Raw genomic sequence first — 25,289 nt, forward strand, 5'->3', positions numbered from 1 at the left:
CCCCCAAAGCAGAAAAAAAAAAAAGTTACCCTCGGTTAAAGGCCAAGGGGACTGAAGAGTGCTGACACCATGGCTCAGGGGCTGTATACACACTAGCTGGCAATGATGATTGCTAGCATAAGCTGCTGCTAAAAGTCAAGGATTACAATAGCTACCAAAGGGTAGGCCACTGGAAATCAGAGCCGAGAGCCATAAGCCTCTGTCCTGAATACCTACAGCTATGTCTCTGGCTTCTAAAGCTTATAGCTAAACTTCAACGTTTTAGACCCTAGAGCTGCCTCTGAATCAGATAGTCAATCCCATGGGTTTTTCTCTCCCTCCCTTCCTCCCTCCCTCCTCCCTCCTTCCCTCTCTCCCTCCCTCCCCCACCTCTCTCTCTCTCTCTCTGTCTGTCTCTCTCTCTCTCTCACACACACACACACACACATAACACATAACCCTAGTGCATCTATTAGTGTATTTGATGGTAATGTAAAAGTCCCTTGGGCTCTGTTCATAGTACATTTTTTTCCTCTACAGACTCTTTAATTTCAATTACCTTATTTTCAAGTTCAGTGATTTTTTTTTCCTTCAGCATGTTCAATTTTGTTGTTGAATCTCTCTGGTGAATTTTTGTCTCAGTTGTACTTCTTAGCTGCAAAATATCTATTTGGCTCGTTTTTATAATGGCTCTGTCATTCTCTAGCCTCCTCTAGGTGCTTTCCATCTTCTTGCCCTTTTTCTTTAAATGACTTCACCACTAGAAACTTTACAGTTACTTTGTGGTTTCTACTGTTTTTGCTGCTGTCTCACTGTTGCTGATATGCAGCAGGATTTGAGTACACAAATCTAATATATTACTCTTTCTTCTACCCTTAATACTAATCACCTAATTAGATAGTGAATACTATCAATTAGAACTATATAGCTGCTATTTTACTTTAAACATTTTCTTCCTCTTCATTTATTTATTGTTTGTTGGTGGTGGTGTTGATGGAGCTTTTGAGACTGGATCTCCCTATATTGTTCAAACTCTTCTCAAATTATAGGCTAAAATCATTTTCCTCCCCTCCACCTTTAATGTATATAGAAGTACTTGGCACAGGTTTTTGGATTTTTCTTGTTGCTGTTATTGCTATTATGTCCTCTCTTTTGCTCATACTTAAATTTGGAATTTAAAAAAGACAGAATATTTTGGTCTTGGCTTAAATTTGTAACATGCAAACTTAATTCATTTCTCTCTTGTTTATAGAATAATTATTTTCTCCATTCTAAGTAAACTAAATCAAATCATCTTATATTATATTTTTATTGCCATTATGTATCTAATTTTACTTTTGCTAAATTAGACATGCTTATTATTATTTCAACCAAATGGATAACTTAGTCCTGTACATCCTTTCAATGTTTACCTGTAGTTATGTGTTTGAATGATAATTAAATATATATCCTTTTTTATCCAGAATGTGCAACATCATATTGCAGAGCAACCCTTCAAGCCATAAAATCTATTTCTTTACTCATTGTCTCTAGAGATCATAATATGACTTTCTTTTGGCAATAAAATGTTAGCAAATGTGGTCATGTAAACAGAACCTAGAGAAGCACAAAGATACTATAGGCTGCTATCTTCTTACACTTTAAATCCCAAGGTTGCCACACAAGTAATTCTGAGCTGAGCAACTAGAGAATGAACCAAATGGAGATGACTGAGAAACACCAGTCAACATCCAGCCTGCTGTCAGAGTTGTAAAGAAATCATCTTGTGTCCTGCTGATGGTCCAACTGATCAGAGACAGAGGAGAGAGCTCAACAGGTATAAGCTTAGCTAGGCCAAACCAGAAAAACCATCAGAATTGGGACCTGAGGAAAATGGCTACTCTGTTACTCTCTAAGTTTTCTAAGTGAAATTAAAGTAATTTATAACTTCATTTCATTTTATTTCCTATGAGAATTGATGTCTATTGACAATTCCAGGAAATTCTTAATGATTAGACTTCTAATAGTGCCTATAACTTCCTTCTCTCTATTATCTCCTGAAATTTTCAAATATACTGACATATATTCATGTATTCTGTGTATAATATATTACCTATATATGATATATATAAACAATTATAATTTATACACAATACATGTATACAGGCATAAGTATATTAAAAGTTGTTTTAAAATTTTTCTATTTATCTTTTTTTATTATTGTCAAGGTGATGTACAGAGGGGCTACAGTTACATAAGTAAGGTAATAAGTACATTTCTTGTCAAAGATGTCACCCCTTACCTCATTTTTCTCCTACTTTCCCTCCCCCACCCTCCTATGCACCAACAAGTTGTGCAGATCATTTCCAACATATTGCTGTTGGACTGGTTCCCCCCTTGCCTTTTGTTTCACCATTCTGTTGTTCCCCCTTCCCTTCCCTAATTCAAATACACATTGCCTTTTCTAAATTGTAATTTCACTTTCTTTTTTCTTTAGAATACCCTTAGGGGAATGACTGATTTCATGAATGTTCGCTCTGTGTCTAATCTACCATGTAGCAGGTTCACTGAAGGTTCTTTTCCCTTCAGTGACTATATTTTTCATTTCTAGAAGTGCTTCTTATTTCAGCTATTCCTGGACAAATTCATCACTGCCAACTATCACACATTATTGCTTTGTTTCTTTAAGTATTTTCAACACAGGGATTTAAAAAACTTCTGAAGCCCTGGGAGAGCTAATAGAAGGCTTTCCCGTTAACTGTCATTCGTGATGGCTGAAAACCCACTGCCTTCCTAAACTTAATTCTATAAGTATTCTGTGAGGTCTGCATCACCGCTGATGTTATCCAAAGATAATTTTCATTTTCTTCATCAGGAATCTCGAGGGACCAACCCAGGACCACTTTGAGACAGTTGGCAGAGCTCCATGTTTCAGGTCTATTGAGGGAAAACACTGTAGTTGTATCCTCAGGGAAGTACCTTCTTTTCTTAACTGGAGATGAGGTGCTAACAGACTTGTTACTAGATTGCCTTTCTTTGCTAGAAAGTAGACCTTTCCTTTTTACCTTTTCACTGGAGGTCTAGTTTTCTAGGTGCTGGCTTCACTTCAGAAGTTTACATTCGAACTCACAAACATGCATGAGCTCTGAGAAAATTCTCACATCCCACACCAACTGTTGAAATTTACAGTTCCAAAAGAATTTGTATGCATTGATGTGGGCAGGCAATGTGCTTTAGACACCTGGTAAAGTAATTTGGCAAGTTCTTATGATGTTAAGCATACACTTAATGTAAGATTCAGCAATCTTACACCTACATATTTATCTAAGAGAAATGAAAAATCTCTGCTCACACAAAACCTATATGCAAATGTTTATAGTCACTTCAATGAACTCAAATATCTATCAACTAAGGAATGGAAAAACAAACTGTGTTGTGTAAACACAATACAAAAGAGTCACTCACGAAACATAGATGAGTCTCACTATCATCCTTAGGAAATATAGAAATATGAATATAGTATGTATACATAGATATATATAACTCCATTTCTATAACATTCTGGAAAAGGTAAAATTGTATCTTTGGTTCCTAAAGATTCCCCTTCTTCTAAATGCAATGATGAATTTTTAAAGAATTCTGTTGTATTTTTACTTAGCATTTCTAGACATTTTGAATTGGGAAGGTTTTTAGAATACCTAGTTCACCAGATTGCCAGCGGCAAAAATCTGTCATTCTCATGCAGAATAAGACTATCTTCAAATGTGATGGTGTTTTCAGTTTTTCGATCCATTTTATCACAGTATAGTCATGTTTCCATGCAGTACAAGAATATAACACATTGCATTACTTCCTTCATAGACAAGAAATACAGAGCTCAGGAAGTAAAAATTTGTTTCTTATTGTACATATAGGCATCAAACCTCCAGAAAAGGTCAAGGAGATACAATCTTTTATTCATTTCTAGTTTTGGGGTTTTTTTTGTTTTTGCTTTTTTTTAGCCACTACAAGGATCTGAATTAATGACCTCATGTTTGCTTAGGTAGTATGCTACCATTTGAGCCTGTCTCTGGTCCTGCTTTTTGCTACTTAACTGGAGACAGTCTCAGGAACTTTTCTTCCTTAACAGGCTTTGAAGCATGATCCTCACTATCTCAGCGTCTTGAGATAATAGGCCTAAGCCACAGACATCCAGCCAAAAGACACATTCTAAGAACCATTTAAATCATGTATGGCAGCACACTGAGCCATATGAATGTATGTATGTATGTATGACCAAGCCACCTAGCACTCTGCCTATTTCAAAGCATCTCCTTTATAGAGTCCTTGTGACAATAAGACGACTTCATGTCAAATGCAAAAAAGTAAATGGCACACCATAAGAAGTATCCAGCTAGCATCAGTTTTTATCATGCCAGGCTCCTCTGCTAGTATAATCATATTTAATGCCGCCTCCAACAACACTGAAGCTTGGATATTGTCTATATGCACATAAATAAGAAAATTAGAACTTACTTTGAAGAAGCCATGCTTTTGGTTGCGCTGACCAAGCCATAAACTGCTTCCTGGAGGAAAGTTGGTCTCTGGAGGATCTATCACGCGCTCATAAATCCTGCAAAGGTGAAGAACACAGTTACTAATAGAGATCTGAAGCAGAACCAAAAGGCTGTTTAAAGTGTCCCAAGGTAAAAATATGATGCCAAGATACCCTATGATTTCCATGCCAAGTAACATGAATATAGAGCTCTGTCTCTGGAGAGTACTTGGAAACACTGTCTGGGCCCCTTCTGCCTTCCTGTCATCTCCCTTTGGGAAAGGAAGAAAGAAAGAAGAAATGTTTTGAGTGTATAACTTTACAAAGACCCTGAAAAAAATGGCTTCATCCAAACATCACAGGTGGAGAAGCTGTTCATACTTACAGACCAACCAAGTGACCATGGCAACAAGCAGTGGAATTAGGATAAACCCTCATGTGTTTGGCTTAAATGACCACATGGTTCCCTTTGCAACCTATCGTTCTGACTTTAGTAGCTGCTACTCATTTTTTTAAATTAAATTTTAAGCAAGTGGGCAGTGGTTATTCAGATATTCATCTGAATAATTGAAGCCATCATCCAATAAAACTATTTATTTCAAGTCCAGTCCAGGCAAAAATGTGAGCAAGGGTCAGGTGTGGTAGTACATGCCAACAATCCAAAGAATGTGAAAGGTACAGATAAGATGATTACAATCTAAAGTTGCTCTGGGCAAAAACAAAGAGGTCCTATCTGAAAAATGACAAAAGCATAAAGGGCTAATCACATGAGTCAAATGCTAGCATGCCTACTTAACAAACATGAGGTTCTGAGTCTAAACCCCAGTATTGTCAACTACATCTTCCATACTAGATAATAGGAAAATTGAGTAATAAACCAGACACACAGGCACTACCTCCCTGGAACAAAAGGGAGATGGCATTCCTTAGGTGAAGAACATCTTCAACTGACACATAATAGGCATAGACCAGTGGAGGCCACAGTTCTTAGACGATGGCCACAGAGCCTGCAGCACAATTGAATGTCTCAACTGATCAGTCCTCCCAATGCCCAATTAATCAGTCTCAGTCTTCAAACTGGTGTTTTCTTCTGAAATAGTCTATACTACCACCCGCTGAGTGTAAGCCTCCATCTCAGTCCTGGCAAGTACCTCTCAGCACCTGAAGCTCGGAGGATTCTCAGTGGAGTGAAATGGAGGTGATTGATAAATTTGGAATTCCGCAAGAGAACTCTTTCTATCCCCTGTTCACAAAGACCAGCGTTGATGAGTCATTCCTCAGTTATATCCAGAGGTCAGGACAACTAATCTGACCTCTCTGCTGAGAAGAAGCAGGGTGTCTCCTGCCAGAGAGTGACACGTTCCTCCAGTGGTCATCAGAAGGACAGTGCAGAAGAGCTGAAGAGAGTGCAGTTGTGTCACAGAACTATAGCATTGTGGGGCTGCCAGGCTGTAGCTGTCTACACAAGCTACACAGACTGTTTCTCTACCATTTCTCTCTGGAAACATACAACTGGCAAAGAATATGTAACAAGGTATAATTAGAAATATGAACCCTATCAGGAAGTATATCTGGTCTTTCTCTACTAATTATCTTTCCATTACAAATGGAGACTCAAAACATAATTAAGGAAAAATAAATAAGTTTTCCTTTAAAAAGACAGACTGTGTTAGAATAAAGCAATTTGGATGAAACAATTTGTCAAAACTGCTTTCAAACAAGAATCTACTATATACTTCCTTTAAAAAAAATGTTTTCCTCCTAATAGTAGTGAAAAAAAGTTGAAACAAGGCAAATTTACAACAAAAGAAAAATGCATAACTTATAGCAGAGCAGCATGAAAGAGTTTACTGCAGTCATTAGGAGTGATAAATATGCAGGTTATGAAAAATGGGTAAGTATATACAAAATAATTTCACTGGAGAACATGGAATGCAAAATTATTTATGCACTATGGAAGATAACGATGCAAAAATTATGTTCAGTGTTGATAAATATGAGAAAGAGAAGAGAGAAATGGAAATCGCTGTATTTAGGAGAAGTGGTGGAACATAATTTTCTATACGACTGTTTGACTAATAAATTGAAAATGTTGTCAAACCATTTGCCTGAGCTTTCATTTGAAAATATTTGCCTCTGTCTAAGTGAAAGGAGCTTTCAGTGCAAAAGCTTTCTTCCTGGTCTTCAATATACCAGCAGATGAGCTCCAATGAGCAAAGTAGACGCTTAATCAATGTTTATTAAGTGCATGAGTGAATGAAGGACAGAACAATCAAAAATATCAACTTCCTATCCTGCCTTATCTCCCACAACATAATAACCCCTTATGCTTTGCAAATACTTGAGAAAGCAAACGTCTGAGACCCAGCTTCATCAGCTAACCACGGGATGACCCACAGCATACATCATAGTGGCGTTCTGATTTCTTCTTCCTGTCCCTACCATAACGGCCTCTTCTTGCCCAGGAAATTCTGCTATTGGCTACCTTTCCAGCATCCCTGCCTATCACTTCCAAAAGGTGATTCTTGCTAAGTAAATTCCATGCAGCAGGCAAAACAAGTAAATTAGTCACAGATGTAGCAACAAAAACAGAATAACAGCATAGTATTTTTAAAAAATAACTCATGGGAGAAATCAGCAGCTGCAAATAACCTATCTTTTTTAAGCAGCTTGTGAGTGACAGATTTGGGATTTGAACCAAGCTCACACAATTGGTGCTATATCCACCTTCCAATGTTGTCTCTGTAGATTAGCAAGAACAAATAAAAAAAAATACATCCAAACTATGATTCCCGCCCCCATTAATATATTATGTCCTAAGTATTCTGAGTTAAAATACAGACCCAGAAAGAATGAAAGCTTGCAGAGCAAATAATGAAATAGATGAGTTGTCCTCCCTGTTTGACTCAAAGTACTTAAAGCTTGGGTAGAGTTTTTAACCAGTCTGATCAGGAGAGGAAATGATTTGCACATTATGCTAAGTCATCTCTTCACACACAGTTATATATTTTGTTTTGCCTAAAAAAGAAACTTAAAAACTTAACTCATTGTTGCAATGGTCCACCTGTATCCCTATTTAAACAATTTGTTTTTCCCCTCCCCTCCCCAAATTATACCAACATCAAATACAATGAAAACAGGGGTTATACCATGGGGGAGGGACATACAAAGCAACAGAAAAAAAAATCACATGGTAAATACGTTAGAAATAATGAGATGTACAAGATGATATGTTGAATAATGAACTTTACAATTTAGGCAAGAGGGGGGTGTTTGAGGAGGTGGGAGGGAAGGGATGGTAGGGGAAAAACAAAGGAGGAGACAACAATGCTTGATAAGAAATGTACTCATTACCTTGCTCATGTAACTGTAACCCTCTGTACGGTATTTTCACAATAAAAAAAATATTTAAAAAAAACTTGACTCATTCAAGTAAATTACAATTTTCTAACCTGACCCATTTATCAGGAAGGAAAAGGATACAATCCGTGTGACGATGTAGCCAAGATTGTTTTCACTCTACCTAAACCAACTGGATTTAGTCAATTCAGAGAGTTTCTGGGAAAATTAAAATGTGCTGTGAGCCAGACCTATTATTCTATTTTTTTGGGAGGGGGTCCGGTCATGGGGCTTGAACTCTGGGCCTGGGCGCTGTCCCTCAGCTCTTCAGCTCAAGGCTAGCACTCTACCACTTGAGCCACAGCGCCACTTCCAGCTTTTTTCTTTTTGCTTATGTGGTGCTGAGGAAGCAAACCCAGGGCCTCATGCACGCAAGGCAAGCGCTCTACCACTGAGCCACCTTTCCAGCCCCCTCACACATCCTTTTTGATGTGTTATTTTTTACGTGACATAAATGTCCCATATGTTATTTCTCTGCTGGTCTGGGACCCTTTCCCCTTGAATGATTCTCCAGCTTCTCCTGTGACAATATAACCATTATGCCTATGTACTTACAGTGGGGGCTCTGGAATTCTGGTCACGACTGAGTCTGCCTTTCCAGACTACGAGGCCAAGGAAGAAGGAAGCTGGCTTTCCTAGTATCCCCTCACCAAGTAGTTTTAATGCTGAATTACCTGACTGATACCATTGCTTGACCTGGAAAATAAATGGATCCCTCACCACAGCACACTTGGATCTTGTCAGTTGTTTCCTTTATTGATTGACCCTCCCTGATTCTCTATAAAGGAGTTCCAAATCTTGGTCATTCTTCTCCCCTTACATTGTCTTATCCTTATCAAAGCAGATGACTCTCCAAAGTTGTCTCTTGCTGAGTGTCTGACACCTACCATCAGATACAATGACTTGGCAGCAAAGATTTTCTCTGCCTTTTGCGAAGTCAGTATTTCTAAGTGTCTAGAGGGGGAAAAGAACATAGCCAGAACAAGTGTCTATTCTACATATTGAGTGAATGAATGAGTCCATGAATGTATGACTGATGAGTAGATGAATGGATGAATAGATGGATAGATAACAGCTGTATGACACTAGCTTTGGAACAGCAGGACCATATTCCAATATTTATAAAAGGCCTACTAGGACAAAACCTTAAAATGTGCTTATTCATGATACAGAATAATTCAGAGTGAAAGAGCAGATTGTCAAAGTGACACTTTATGCACACAATCCTTAGGGAAAGAGCCAATAAAAATTAGTGAAATGTGAAAACTCTTTCCTAATATCTTTCCTCTACGACCATAAACTAGGAAGAATAAGATGAACCCTTCTGACTGTGTTTCACTCTGAAATGAGCTAGGGATAGAAGTTCAAATCTGTCAGGCAACTCACTGATAAGAAAGCGAAACAGAGCCAAGTACAGGAGGCTCATGCCTGGAAACCTAGTTAGAGGAGTAAGGAGATGCCCGATAAGAATATTCATTAATTTGAAAATATAATGAGATCCAATCGAATCCTCATTTTCTGATTTTTGCTTGTCTATTTGTTTTTGCTTTTTGAGATGAGGGCTAGTCTGAAACTCACAGCCTCATGCCTCAGACTCCCTTCTTCCCTTCCTAGTGCTGAGTTTAGGGATTACAAAAGTGCAATCCTTTCCACCGTGAATGGTTTACAGTGTAAATCAGTTACATTGTAATCAGCCCAAATGTATCACATTCCCTTAGGCTGTCTGACACAAATAATGAATTTGCTTTACAGCCATCTAAAACGACCCTTTCCTTTGGCTGGAGAAATCCTAATTCCCACTTAATCATGTGTCTGTGACGTTGAGCTCACTGGAGCCATTACACAAGGTGCTGCTATTGAGCGGTATTGGGAGAATGATGGAAACGTTGCATGCTATTAGTATCTCAGTATTTTAAAGCATAAGTTATTTATTTCAAATACATAATACCAAGCAAACTTAAGCATCCACTCACATGTTCACACATAACCTGCTTGAGAGGAATGAAGGATGCAGAGTAACTAAAATAGCCCTTTTAAAGGGCAGTTGGGGAATCAAAGGCTCACATTACAAAGTTTCTTCATGGGGTACAGCTTTTCTTTACTTATGTCTTTGCTTAGGAACATCCTCACTAGAAGGTATCCCATCTACAGAGACCAGTACTGTGAAGAATTTGGATTTTCCTGTTGAAAGATACAATCCTCAGAGTGCCACACAAAGACAGGCATTGGTTCAGCAACGTGGAATTATTGGATTTTTATTTGCCTGGGCAAAGAAAGGCCTCTGAAGGGACTCTGTAGTACCTTACCTAATTATACAAGAGAGTGAGTTTCCAATGTAGATCACATGAATCAACATGCTATTGCCCCTGTTCAATAAGACAATATGAAGTCCAAATGAAACACTAAATGATTGAGGTTTATCTTAGACTTTGTCTAATATTGAAGAAAAGCTTTCATGTATTCCCTTAAGAAGATAGTTGCAGTGACCTTCTTTCACTGGATAAAGCCACTCTACATTGCTTTTAGCTAGCACCAGTGAATATCCAGGTACTCCCTAGAACAATCCAAAAGCAGAGGCAAAGTTGAAATCTGTAAGGAGATGTCTTTGTGGTGGCAAATAAGGCAGCAGTGTTCAAAGGACATTAGCAAATATTACTGCTGGACAGCTTGCCAGTTGTGAACATCTCCAAAGACAGGAGAGCGGTCTTCTCAGAGATGACCAAACCTGTATGTGTCCTACTTCCTCTGCTTAGAAAACACTTGTCGAATTCATGTTTTTCCTTCTCTCCAGCTACATTTGAATATTTTCATTTTCTCTCCTCATTTGAGCTATGTGAAAGATGTTGGCTCTGCTTAACCATATTTTATGTCTATAATACTATTACAATTACTCCCATTACTCCTCTCTAGCCTTTACTCTTTGTTTGATGCTCACAATCCAAATAGCATCCTAAAATGATTCTGATTTATGGATAATAGTCAAACACCAAGCTTCCATAAGTTCGTACTACCCTGCATGTGTATCAGTTATTAGGTAGTATAATAATAGGTGTGCTTCTTCCATCTATAGGAAGATAAGAAGGTAATGTGATAGTTGCAATCATAATATATTTAGTAGTGTAACACCATCAGAATTAAAAGGCAGACATTAGAGACAACTCAAATGGGATACAATTCAACTTTGAAAAATGATGGAGTTTCTTTGTTTAGGGTAGATACACTTCTCAGGCACAGACTATGAGATCTAAGGGTACACAAAAATGTATTTTGAAGAGCCAACATTACCTTTTTTGGTCAATATTGGACAAAGATAAGACTTGAAAAAGGACTGAGATCTTAAACTATTCCATGAGAAGAAGACAATGTTTTTTTTTTCATTTTTAAAAGAAGTGAGTTTATTTTTATGTTTTTATTATTTTTAACTAGTTGGACAAAGGAGTTGCCATTTAACATAGAAGTTAAGGAATATATCTTGGTCAATGTCACTTCATCGATATCTTCATCAGTGCCAATTCTCACCCATCCTTACCCTACCCGCCCCTTCCCTCACTCTTCTTGTCTGCATTCTGTCTATCTTCTTCTCTTCATTTATCCATCCGTTTCCCTTGACCCTATGCTACTCCTTCCAAGTACCTGCTTCCTAGTGTTTCATTTTGCTGAACTTTAATTTTGCCTTGCTAAGGAATTACATTATTATATAGCCCTCAATGAAAAAACAGATCAAGAAAATGTGGTGTAAGTACACAATGGAATTTTACTCATCCGTGAGAAACAATGATATTATACCATTTGTAAAGAAATGGAAAGACCTGAAAAAAAGTGTTAGGTGAACTAAGGAAGTCCCAAAGGAAAGCCCAATGGATGCATGTTTCCCCTTACATGTAGAAGCTAGATTTTGCTTATAAGCTCATAAGTGAATACATTGGAAGAAGCTACTATCTCATTCTAATCTGAGTCAATATTCCTAGATATAACATAAGCAGTTCTAGAAATTTAGATAATAAACAGATACATTTCACATGGAAGCAAGCAATACCCTAAGGATCTGGGGAGTCAAATCAATCAAGGAAAGGTTAAATAACAGATCTGCTCAAGCTGAAGAAATACAGAAAGATCACAGGGTGAACTAATTCAGCAGTGATACTCACTAGACACTATGTTGAAAATGAACCATACAATTTGTGGAGGGAGGGTCTGGGAGGGAAAACACTGGAAAAAAACAAGGGAGGAATTGACCCTGTTCAAAAAGAAATGTACTCATTAAGCCAGGGGCCAGTAGCTCAAGCCTATAATCCTAACTACTCAGGAGGCTGAGATCTAAGGATTGTGGTTCAAAGCCAGCCTGGACAGGAGATTCTTATCTCCAATTAGCCACCAAAAAACTGGAAGTGGCGCTGTGGCTCAAGTGGTAGAGTGTTCACCTTGAGCTGAAGAGCTCAGGGACAGCACCCAGGCCCAGAGTTCAAGCCCTATGACTGACAAAAGAAAAAGAAAAAAGAAAGAAAAAGAAATATACTTATTATGTGACTTATGTAACTGTAATCCCTCTGTACATCATGTTTACAATAAAAATTCTAAAAGAAATATTCTAAGAAACAATAGTAAGGACTTCAAATATTTATAAATATTTGGAGGCCTTTCTTATAGGAAGGTTGTAGACTTCAACATCTAATGAAAGCTGAATACATACTCACCATGAAAACAAAATTTGCTCATGTAGCTCAAAGAAGTAAAATGTGTAGAAGTTATAAGAAGTCAATATTAGGGACAGATGTTCAGAGAGGCTAAGTGACTTGCCTAATACCATTCAGTAAATGATAAGCTGAAATTCAACTCCGGGTATAAACTTCTGCAAGATCTTATGTTCCTTAGTTCTACACTTCTAAAAAATCCAATCAGAAGATTGCATAAACAGTGCCAGATACAGAAGGATCATTGGGCAAGAGTCAGAAAACCTCCACTTGCATCTTACCTTTATTAGTATGCTTTGTGACTTGTGCAAGAAACACAACCTCACCAAGCCCTTAGAGTTTTCATCTACCACCTTTTATTTTTCCATGGCTGGGGATTGAACTAAGGGCTTCACACTTCCTTGGCCTGCTTCCTTGGCTAGCATTCTGCCACTTGAGCCATGCCTCCATCCCAGTTATTTGATAGTTTGGAGACAGAGTCTTATAGGCTTTTCTGCCCAAGCTGAATGCAAGTTCTAATCCTTGGGATCTCTGACTCCTGAGTAATTACAACTGCAGGTGTAACCCACCAGCAGCACACTATGCCTTTAACAGCAATATCTCTTTCAGTAAACAGATTTCCATGAACATCTAGTGGATGGGTTCCTATAATACTTTACACAGGCTGAAGTGCTGTTTACAAATGGAACAATATTGGTGTTATTAGGTAAAACTGATGCTGCTGTCTTCACATCTTAATCTAAAAGATACTTTTGTTTGAAATATTTTCAGGCAAAACACCAAAAAAAAACTTATCAGAGCAACTTGGCCAAGTGGTGAAAGCATAATAAATATCATAGTTTCTATAACTGAGGAACTCAGAGGCAATGACATGATAGAAAAAGAATTGGCTATGAGTCTCTAAAATCACTCCCTAGATAGTACCACCAACGGCACTTTGAAACCACAGCCATTGGCTCTGGGTTTATGTGCTTGTGTGCATGTGTCAGTACTAGGGCTTGAGCTCAGGATCATCTGCTCCTGCTGGGGCTGGCACTCTAACACTTGAGCCACCCCTCCACTTCCACCTTTTGGTGGAGTCTCACAGATCCGTCTGCCCTGGTTGGCTTAAAGCCTCAGTCCTCAGATCTCAATCTCTCTGAGAAGCTAGGATTACAAGCATGAGTCACTAGTGCTGCTGGCTGCTACTCAACATGTTCACTTATACTCCCCATGATAGCTGCACATGACTAGTGTTGATTTGGTATAAACTCAAAAGAAGAAGATTGGGTATAAAAGGTAGAAGATTTAAATATTATTCGCTAGTGATAATAAATCAAATGTCTGTTGTTTATATTCAACACACTTTAGCAACAAGGACTCACAGGGTCAGAAAGGATATTGACTATCCTCTAATCCAACCTCCATCTGCCACTTGTTATAATAATATATGAGCATCCAAAAGCCATCTGTCATGCAGTGAGCATGACATTCTCATGTGGCAGTTTAAAGCTTTTCAGAGCAATAGATATCTCCCCAAATGGGCAAATAATTGACCATTTCCAAACAACCCATGTGGAATATGTCAGGGTCCAGCAGCTATGGTGAGGAACAAAGGATATATTTTGTTCTCTGTCTGTTAAGTCCTTATAAAGTCACCCAGCACACACATACACACCAGCATCCCCAAGGCTGGCAAGTGTCCAAAATTCAATCAAGGATATTCTTTTTGTTTTTTGTCTTTTGTCTTTTGTCAGCACTTGGATAGTGCCAATAGGTTTCTTGGCAATTTCTAAACTTGAGTAGGTAGGTAACCTTGTAAGTTCATCACAAGTGTAAATTTCTTCCTGCCAGATGTGATAGCCCATAACTGTAATGTCAGCATTTGGAAAGGTGAACAGAATCTAGAATATATAGTGAGAACTGGTCTTAGAACAAACAAAACGCAAATTTCTAGGCCATTCAAAAATCAGACTTAAGGGCACCAGAGCAGTCAGATGAAGATGGAAATCTCAGATAGAGGCTGATTTGGTATTGTCTGCCCCACACAGCTGTCAGACTTGGACTACATCTTCCACCCCAGAAGCCATGATCACATGGAAGTCTCTGGGACTATTTCAAGGTACAATGACAGACATATGGGGATGATTCTCCACTGCAGCATCATTTCTAAAGACTTTTCTACTTGAATGAAAAAAAACCATACAAAGAAAGAATCCTTCATTTAGCACCCCATCTTTTCATGACATATATAAAGAGATGAATTGTTCCATGAACAGTTATGTGAATGAAGGATGGAGGAATAGATGAACAAGTAGATATAGATAGATAGATAGATACATAGATAGATAGATAGATACATAGAGATAGATAGATAACTTATCAACTTATTTTGATAAGAATAATATTATATCCCTGCCCTTGAATAATTGGCATTATAATATAGATCAATGGCAATCAGTAAATAAACTTGTGATTTAATTTGAAGTAGTAGTTAAAGTTGTATATAAGTAAAAATTAGAATGAGCCAGACACTGTCCATTTGCACCCACCAAATACACTCTGTTCCTCTTTGCCAGATATTGAGCCACAGGAGACTGATCTCTGGGTCTGCATCTTAAGATCACTTGATTTTTTTTAAATTTTATTTTATTATAAAGATGCTGTACAGAGGGGGCAGAGTTACATGAGCAAGTTAATGAATACATTTCTTGTCGAGAATTATTACTCCTTCCTTTGTTGTTCTCCCACTATCCCTCCCCCCACCTCCCTCATTCCTCCCCACCCCCACCCCCAAAGTTGTAAAGTTCATTTCCAGTATACTGTCTTGTGGGTATCATGGTTGCCATGGGTCATCCTGTGTCCTTGTTTCAGCATTTTGTTGTTCCCTTTCCCCTCTCCAAATTGGACAAATGTATATACAAGATGCAGGGTACCACCACTATCAAGTACAGTGACAACAAGAGATATACCACAGGGGGAAGAACACACAAAGGAAACAAAACCATCTCATAGCACACATGGTACATAGATACAAGGGAATTCTATACTTCCACCAGACAGAATACTATTGCTCCATTCATAAGGAAACGGAAAAACTTGGAAAAAATATATTAAGTGAAGTAAGCCAGACTCAAAGAAAAGCAGATGACATGATCTCCCTCATCTGTAAGAACTAGAATATGTAGAAGATACTCTAAACAGGGGACCTCAAGATCCCAAATGCTTAGTGCAAAGGACTATATTTAATGAAGCATATTAACACAAACTCCAACTTTTGGGAAAATAGGCTCTCATTAGACCCTCTCTACAGTTCTCTCTTTTTCTCTATTGTTGTTTTCTCCCCATGGTTTCCTTCATTTGCAATAATTAGCATACATGTAGGATAATTTTATCAGATGAGCAGAAAAGCCCAAAAGCTATGCACATATGACTAGATAAGATGATGCTAAGTGCCAGGCGCCAGTGGCTCGCGCCTGTAATCCTAGCTACTCAGGAGGCTGAGATTTGAGGATCATGGTTCAAAGCCAACCCAGGCAGGAAAGTCCATGAGACTCTTATCTCCAATAAACCACCAGGAAACCAGAAGTCATGCTGTGGCTCAAGTGGTAGAGTGCTTGCCTTGAGCTGAAGAGCTGAGGGACAGAGCCCAGGCCCAGAGTTCAAGCCCCATGACTGACAAAAAAAAAAAAAAATGATACTAGGCGAAATGAATCCCACTTGATTTGAAGCAAAAGTAAGTACCAGCAGTGGGGCAGGAAGAATTAGGGTTGGAGTGTGTACTGACTTATAAAGGTCTTAGCACAGAGCAGAATACTAGTGACCCCTATTCACAAAAACAGAATGAAGGTCTTTATTACCAAATCACAGTTCCATGGTTTCCCTGTCAGCTGCTGCCTATAGCCAATCTTCTCAATATAAATGTGTCAATACAAACTTGATTGTTTTTTAATAATGTTTACAGAAAGGACAATTTGTGTGCCTTGACTTCTGCTTTGTAGCATGTACATTGAATTATTCATTTAGTTTGAGGCTGTTTTAAAAAGTAATTGTCATCTTCTTGAAAGAAATTTTCACTTTTTTTTTCATTCTATCAGTCCTGTCAGACTTCAGAAGTTCACAATCACCAAAGAAGAGCAAAGCAATTTAGATAAAATTTCCTGTTCTGAAGGAAGACTTTTGTTATTAAATGTGAGGCATTCACTAGCAACTGCCAGCTGTTTAATCAAAAAGTTATTGTTCATTGTAGAGGGGGGAAAATGGAAAATTTAAGAAACAATGGGCTACAACTCTAAGCTCAGAAAGTGTCTGATAAAGTTTCAAACCCTTTTTAAATTCACTCTCAGCATTTAAACTATAATGTAATGGCCCATTTCTGATAAGGCATTTCAAGGATGTTAATAAGAGAATCACAGAGACAACGGAGATCTCCTATTTGTCACTTTAATTATCCGTTTTCTTCGTGGTCCCTCCATGCTCAGGTTACAAGGTATAAATTAAAGACAGTTTCCAGACATGTCTCAAATAAGACTATTATTAAGGACACACAAGTGATTCCTTTATTTCTAAGTCCAAAATAATGGCAAAGGAAAAATTAAGAAGGGGAGGGAATCATAAAATAAGGGAAAGCATATGAGTAAGAGAAGATTTTATACAAGGCTAATTGGAAAAGAATAGATTCAAGTTTGGGAGGTGGGAAGGAAGGGATGGTAGGGGAAAAACAAAGGAGGGGGTAACAATGCTTGATATGAAATATAGTCATTACCTTACTCATGTAACTGTAACTCCTTTGTACAGTATCTTTACAATAAAAGATATATATTGGGAAAAAAGAGTCCTAAGGGTCCTATTCGGGGGAAAGATGGCAGAACAGAGGCAACCAGCACTTCCCTGCATCTCTACAAATCTGAAAACAAACATCAAGTGCCTGGTTGCAAGGAGAGATGGTTGTCATGGACAGACATGGACAGGTAACAGTAAACAGTAGAGAAAAACAAAGTGAAATCCAGATATATTCAATGTAAGATTTTCTTTGAGGAAACATAGAATGGCAGACAAAACAGCTAAGAAGTATGTAAATGCTCATAGTGAAGCTATAAGAAAAGGAAAGAAATTTTCAGAAAGCTCCAGAAGTGTTCAAAGAGGTCCTCTGTTTTTGTTTTTGTTTTTTTTTTTTGGGGGGGGGGTCCAGTCATGGGGCCTGAACTCTGAGATGGGCGCTGTTCCTCAGCTCTTCAGCTCAAGGCTAGCACTCTACCACTTGAGCCACAGCACCACTTCCGGCTTTTTTTCTTTTTGCTTATGTGGTGCTGAGGAATCGAACCCAGGGCCTCATGCATGCAAGGCAAGCACTCTACCACTGAGTCACCTTCCCAGACCCCCTCTGTTGTTTATTGTAGTATTTGCAGTTATCTTCCCCTCTTTGGTTTATTCCGTTTTGTCGCAGTTTTTTTTTTTTTTTTTAATTTCTTCACCCTTTGTCTCGTATGTAAGTTTATATGATTTGGGGAGGGGAAGGGGAATCACAGAAACAGTGGGACAAAGGGCAAACCAATTCAACAGTAATACTCACTAGACACTATGCTGGAAATGAACTATACAACTTAGGAGATGAGGAGTTAGGAGAAAATGGGAGAAAATGAGGGAGTGGTGCCATTGTTTAAAAAAAGAAATTTATTCATTACTTGACTTATGTAACTGTAATCCCTCTGAACATTACCTTTCCAATAAAAATTTTTCCATTTTTATTGTAAAAATACTGTACAGTTACATGAGCAAGGTAATGAGTATATTTCCTATCCAGCATTGTTACCTCCTCCTTTGTTTTTCCTCTACCATCCCTCTTCCCTCCCAACCTTCCCAACTCCTCCCTCCCCCAATCCCAACATTGTAAAGTTTGTTTTCAATGCAGTGTCTTGTACATCTCAACATTTCCAATAAAGTTTAAATTTAAAAAATCTGTAACCTATTCAGCTAGCAGAGACCAGAAAAGCCTTCTATCGCCCTATACTTCTTAGTTGGTCACTAGTGCCTTGGAGGGTTGGGAGAGGTATTGTGGTCAAACCTTAAAGCCATGGAGACCAAAAGAACAAAACAAAAAAGTAAATGTTTTATCTGTAAATCCCAAAGGCAAAGCAAACCCCTAGTAGGAAAGTAACCAACCAAGCCCAGAATCAGTGTGGACCCAGGAAACTGCTTATGACTTGGACTCTGATTTACAGATAGAAATCTACTTGCTGGAAAGTACTTGCAACATTACATAGGGAAACAAGGAGTGAATCTTATCTAAGGAAGCTGAAGCCCAAACTCTGGGACAAGAGAGGCCTGACTTTGTGAATACAAAACAGGGTGTTGGGAGAAAACACAGTGTAGATCAATGGCAATCAACACATAAATTTGTAATTTAATTTCAAATAGTGGTTAAATGCTTCAAGATCTAGGCACAGGCAATAACTTTCTGAATAGGACACCAAATCACTCAGGAAATAATATTAAGAACTGACAAATAGGATTGCATTAAATTAAAAAGCTTCTGCACAGAAAGTGAAACAATCAACAGAATGAAAAGACTTGACTACAGAATGGGATTCCTCCTATTTTTTGGGGGGGGGGGGGGCGGCTATTCATGAATAGCCAACAAAAGTACAAAGAACTGAACAAATTAAAAATGGAAAGAGCAAACAATCCAATCAGTCCATGGGCAAATGAATTGAAGTTTTCAAATGAAGAAACACAAATGACCAATAAGTACTTGAAATTAATGTTCAACATCTTTAGCCATCAAGAAAATGCAAATCAAAACTACACTAAGATTCTACCTCACCCCTTTTCTTGCTGCCATCAAGAGAGGGTGCAACAAATGTTGGCAAACATGAGGGGAACAAAACCCCTTTCCCCTGGGAATATAAAGTAGTCCAACCACTATAGAAATCCCTCTGGTGCTTCCTCAAATAATTCAACATAGAACTTCCATATGGTCTTTCATACCTGCAAACCTATTAATTCCTGCACTATTCACAAGAGCCAGGTTATGGAATTGGTTTTAGCCGTCCATCAACATGTGAATGAACATAGCAAAACACAATGACATTTTTTTTCAAGAGCACAGATTTATTTTATATTTTCATTAGTTTAAATTTACATGGATTCTATGACCAATGACCTTAGCAGGAAGGTTGCTTCAGAATTTGGCATGAACCATGCCACTGTTTCCCTTACCTTTCCTCAGATTGCTCTGGTTTTGTTAGGTTTGCTGCCAGGAGTCACTGTTTTTTGCTTTGTATACACAAGCACATCTCTTGCCCAAGTAGAAATTGGTATCACCTCAGGCTTAAACAAACACCTTCAGTTTTAAGGAGAGCTGTTCGCTCCCTTTGGTTCAAGAGACCCTGCTTAAAGCCAGCAAAAATGGCATTGCACCACAGCCTTCCAAACATTTTTCCTTTTAGAAGTCCTGTTCTCAGCAGGCCTCCAGAAGCTCCAAGATGGCAGAGAGAGACATATGGCATTTTATTCATTTATAGAGAAGAATCAAATTATGCCTACTGAAGGAAAAATAGGTGGAACTGGAGATGACTATGGAAAGTGAAATCAGACAATCTCACAAAGATGAGGACTGCAAATCTGCTCTCCTATGTAGAATTAAGGGGGAAAGAAGAGATAAAAGCAAAGGAATGTGGAAGAGAAAAACAATGAGAGGAAAATAAAATGTATTGAAGCAAATACGATCAGATATGATCAGTGCACGTTATACACATGCATGGAAATGTCATGATGAAATAACTTCAAAATTAAAATATGTGATTTTTTTTTCTTTTGTGTTTTATTTTCTTACGGTTTATTCCCTGTGGTCACTGTACTTGATTTTGGTACCCTTGGTATTATTTATACATTTATCTGAATTAGGGAATGGCAACAACAAAATAGTGAGAAAACAGACAGAGGGCAAACCAATGCAACAGCGATACTCACAAGACAATATGTTGGAAATGAACTGTACAACCTGGGGAAGGGAGGGAAAGTGGGAGACAAATGAGGGAAGGGGTAACAAGTTCGACAAGAAATGTACTCACTACCCTACATGTGTAACTGTAACCCTTCTGTACATCACCTTGACAATAAAGTTAAATTAAAAATATATAACACACCTATGCATATACATATATACATGCACACATATACATATACATACATGTGCACGTGTGTGCATGTACATACACACACACACACACACACACACACACACACACACACACACACACACACACACACACGTCCCTAATCTAAATTCTGGCCTTAACTGATCAACTTAGAATGTGATCTCCAACAAATCACTTCACCTCTCTGGGATTTTTTTTTCTCTTTTACATAAATAAACTGGCGTCTACCCTACTTGCCTATTCATTTTGAGGCTCAATGAGATAATGCACAATATTTGCAGAAGTAAGGAGACTCTGGGCCACCTGAATGCTTATTGTTCATCTAGATCTTTCCAGAAATCCAGTCAAATCCTTTTCCTTATTTTTGCTCCACAAGACGATAAGATAACCTCTTAATAAACTTCCATTTTTTATTTAAATTATTCAAGTTGATTTTTGTTAACTAACAATCAAAGTGTCTTCACTGACATAAAAGGGCCCAGGAACATATACTCAGAGTCAACAATTCAGCACTACAATAAGCCTTAGGATGCTCACTCATCAGAGCATGTGAAACAAAAGCTCTGTTCTTCCACCCTGTGATTTAATCAGCAATATACTGATTTTTTTTATTACTGGGGAGCAGGAAGCAGTTCTTACTTGTTCTGACATACTCATCACCTAAATCAAAAGAATATACACTGAAGAATAACAGTTTTAATTTCATTTATTTTTAGCACTTGTACAATCAAATCCTGTCTGTCTGATCAGTTTCTGTACACAGCCCTCTCCCTATAACTATATAGTGATGATATAGTAATTAAACTGGCTTTGTTGCCTCTGACTTATATCTAGATGATTAATTGTTCACCAACTCCAATGGTTGGAACTAGAGGATATTGTGTTAAGAAGCCAGACACAGAAAGACTAATAAACATCTTCTTTCTTATATTCAGAAGTTAAAGAAATTATCTCAGTGGAAGAGAGAGTAAGATAATGACTTAAGAGACTAGGAAAACAGGGAGTTGGAGCAGAGATGAAAGAAAATGGGAGAGGGCTGGGAAGGTGGCTCAGTGGTAGAGTGCCTGCCCAGCAAGCATGAAGCCCTGGGTTCGATTCCTCAGCACCCATACACAGAAAAAGCCAGAAGTGGTGCTGTGGCTCAAGTGGTAGACCACTAGCCTGGAGCATGAAGAGGCTCAGGGACAGAGCGCAGGCCCCAAGTTCAAGCCCCAGCATTGGCAAAAAAAGAAAAAAGAAAAGAAAATTGGAGAATAGCACCAAAACACAGGAGTAAAATCTAGTGATGTACATAGCACAGAAGAACTTCAGTTTACAATAACTAATTATACATTTTCTGAAGAACTAAGAGTACTCATTCAAAGCATAAAGAAATAATAAGGAAATTGGAAATGCTAATTACCTTGCTTTTGACCAAGGACATAATATATATGTATTGAAATGTCAGGTTGTAGCTCATAAATATATAGAATTATCATGTTAATTAAAAAGAGAAAATGAAATTTAAAAATTGTCCATCAGCACTTCTAATACTATACTGATGGAGAGAGTGAAATACAAATTATCATTTGAAGGATAATATTTGGAGTAACTGAAGAATTATTCCAGTGAACATCATGCTACATTTCCATGTACAAGTGAAAATATTCTGTGCATTTTTCTCCTTTCTAATCTCCCCCTCATCTCCTTATATAAATCTCATCAAGGACCCTCTCTCTTTTTCTCTCTCTCTTGCATATCAGGCTGAACATTATCAGGCACTCAATATTAATGCTCAAGAAATATCAATAAAGTAAATTAAAGAATAAATGAACTACTTGACAAAAATCTAAGGCTTTAGGAGTCATTCCACTTTAAAGAAACTCCAGTCTTAGTGAATTATTTGCAGTTCTTATAAATTTCATGCACTCTCTTCTCCTTTGTATAATTTGGTTGCTTGGTCTGAAAGATCGTCTTAGGACATAACTAGCTGTATAATACACCAAGACTCAACACAGCTGTCAAACTGAGAAGCTTTTTTATGGTGTCTTTCCTTGACTTTTATTGAAAATTCTACTTTTGTCTTATTTTGTATGTGGCTGTCAAAATGTCTGATGCCAACCTAAATATCTTTCCTTTGTAAATGAGATGGTCTTTTCACACTGAGTTCAGGAAGTTTCTTTACTTTTACTAAAACTGTATCTCAGCCCACTTCATAGATCACTTACCCAGATTCAAGATGGACCTGCTCAACATGCAGATTTAGGTGGTATTTTCTTTCTGGATTCAATGTCAATTTATGAGTACAATGCATCTTGATCAGTGTCGCCCCAACCATCATTCTCTCCTGCATCTATCCCAAACCCACTCATCATCTCAAATTGTCTAGTTCTATTTTCACATCTGTATATTGACTTTTCTGACTATATTCACCCACCAGTACAGTCTCTTTCTCCTTCTTCTCCTCCCTTTAAAAAGCTACATCCCATAGACAAGACATATTTTAGTTTTCTCATATTTATTTTGAGGTTTGTTTCCTTGCATGAAAATTTTACTGTTTTATTGACACACTTCACATATAAATATTTTGCCAGTGTAATGCATACTCTTCAACAGATTCTGAATACTGCATTATTAATTGTAATTATGGTAAAATATATGTAGGAAAAATTTTTGCTATTTTATTTTTTATTGTATAATTCAGTGCCACTGATCATATTCACAATGTTCTCCTATCATTATGGCTGTTTTCAAAACCTTTTCAGTACCCTAAACAGATACTCTATAACCATGAGGCAATGACTTTTCTTTACTCTTCACACTCTCCAGTCCCTGGCAACTTCTAGTCTACTTTCTGTATCTGTAGTTTGCCTGGTATCAATGTTTTATCTAGGTGAAATCACCTCATCAACATTATCATCTCTTCCCAAAAACTAGTACAGAATCTAACACATAAAATACACTCAATAAATAATGAATGAAAAGAATGATGTTCACTGTTATGCCTTCTCAATTGCAGTGGTACTTAAAAATACACTTGATACACACAGTTCAGCATCGCATTAGACAGTATTTTGTGATACAGTCCACTAGTTGTTGTGTTATTTTTACATTCCAAATAAAACATAGAGGATATGTATATTTATTTCTATATCCCCTGTGGCATTATTCTAGCTGGAAAAAAAGAAATATAGGTTTGACAAATGCTTTTCTGAAAGATTTAGTAAATATTTGAATCCTCATCTAAATATTCTGGACATGTTTCTAGGGATTAGAAGATAGATCTGAAGAGAAACTTGCAGCTACTTTCTTTCTATACATTTTCTTTTTTGTTGTTTTTCTATTTAGTTTTATTGTCAAAGTGATGTACAGAGGGATTACAGTTACCTACATAAGGTAGTGAGTGTATTTCTTGTGGAACATTGTTACTATCTCCCTTGTTTTTCTCTCACTTCCCACTCGCCAATCACCCCCCCCCCCAAGTTGTAAAGTTCATTTCTAACATATTGTATTGTGAGTATCATTAATGCATCGGTTCGCCCTTTGCCCTTTGTCTCACAATTTTATTGTTCCCCTTCCTTTCTTGTATTTCACCTTTTCTTTCCCATCAGCCACCTCCAGCTTTAACTCTTCTGAGCTAGAGTTTGATATAGTAACTTCACCTCTCTGTAAAATGAGAGGGTGAAAAAATGCTTTCCAGGTTCTGTGTAATCTTGATATATAATAATGTTTATAAATCATGAAGCCTAGCTGGTAGTTTTTTACAAGGAATTTTGACTCTTCATGCTCCTCCCAATATCTCCCACTCAATCTCACCTTCTTCTGACAAAATCTGTACCACTGGCCAGATACAACAAAGGCGGAAGCCCAACAGAACTTCTCTCCTGGTCAGCAGCTATTTCTGTTCTGCACTAATTATAAAATATTCTCATTCATCTGGCCCTGCAAGAGACCACCAGTGGGCCAGTTGGTGGCATCCAAATAACTGGGGCCATCTTCTTCACTTATTTTTTTGATTTGATCAGTTTGATTTTGAACGAATAGGACCTGTGATTCATGATTATAAGATACAAATGAAATATGTAGAACAGTCATTCATTCTTTTACTGAACAGAAATGTATTAACCTCACTGGTTAGGCATAGTACTAAGTTCTGAAGACTCCTTTCCCTCTTAGCTAGTAAGACAGAAAAAGGGGGCAGATGAACACTCATAAAACACAAGTAAATACAAGGATTGAAAACCACAAAGAAGAAAATTAGAGAGTAAGAGAGGTAGAGATCAATGCTGTGAGAGTCTTTAAGTAGTTTTGTAGATGAGAAGCATTTGAAAAGAGACTGAAAGGAAGTTTTTTTAAAAAAAAATAGTTGTGGAATAAATAGAAGTATTACATATAGGACAAACAGAAATGCAAACACCTGAAGGCAGGAATATATAAGGAGTGCTCAACGGGACATTCAAGGCTTAAGGAGCCAGGTATGCCTAGACCAGGTAAGCATGGGGAAAAAGTGGTAGGGGATGAGGTTGAGGAAACTGCAAGGGACTAGACAGCCTTAAGCTGAAACACCATCCTATGGACCAACTTTTTATA

The 25,289-nt window shown here is 37.7% G+C and overlaps 1 protein-coding gene and 1 pseudogene across 1 annotated transcript in view; both read right to left on the reverse strand.

The window, feature by feature from the left end:
* The window catches only part of Nell1 (neural EGFL like 1), an 837,848-nt gene that overhangs the window by 649,426 nt on the left and 163,133 nt on the right, over window positions 1–25,289 (reverse strand). The window contains exon 5 of the mRNA XM_042691722.1: window positions 4,474–4,570. Coding sequence (XP_042547656.1) covers window positions 4,474–4,570 — 97 coding nt within the window. The remainder of the gene's footprint in view (window positions 1–4,473; window positions 4,571–25,289) is intronic.
* LOC122117862 lies at window positions 19,688–19,997 on the reverse strand (annotated as a pseudogene).

This window comes from Dipodomys spectabilis, unplaced genomic scaffold (genome assembly GCF_019054845.1).
Source record: "Dipodomys spectabilis isolate Male_0828 unplaced genomic scaffold, ASM1905484v1 ptg000145l, whole genome shotgun sequence".
Classification (NCBI taxonomy): Eukaryota; Metazoa; Chordata; class Mammalia; order Rodentia; family Heteromyidae; genus Dipodomys; species Dipodomys spectabilis.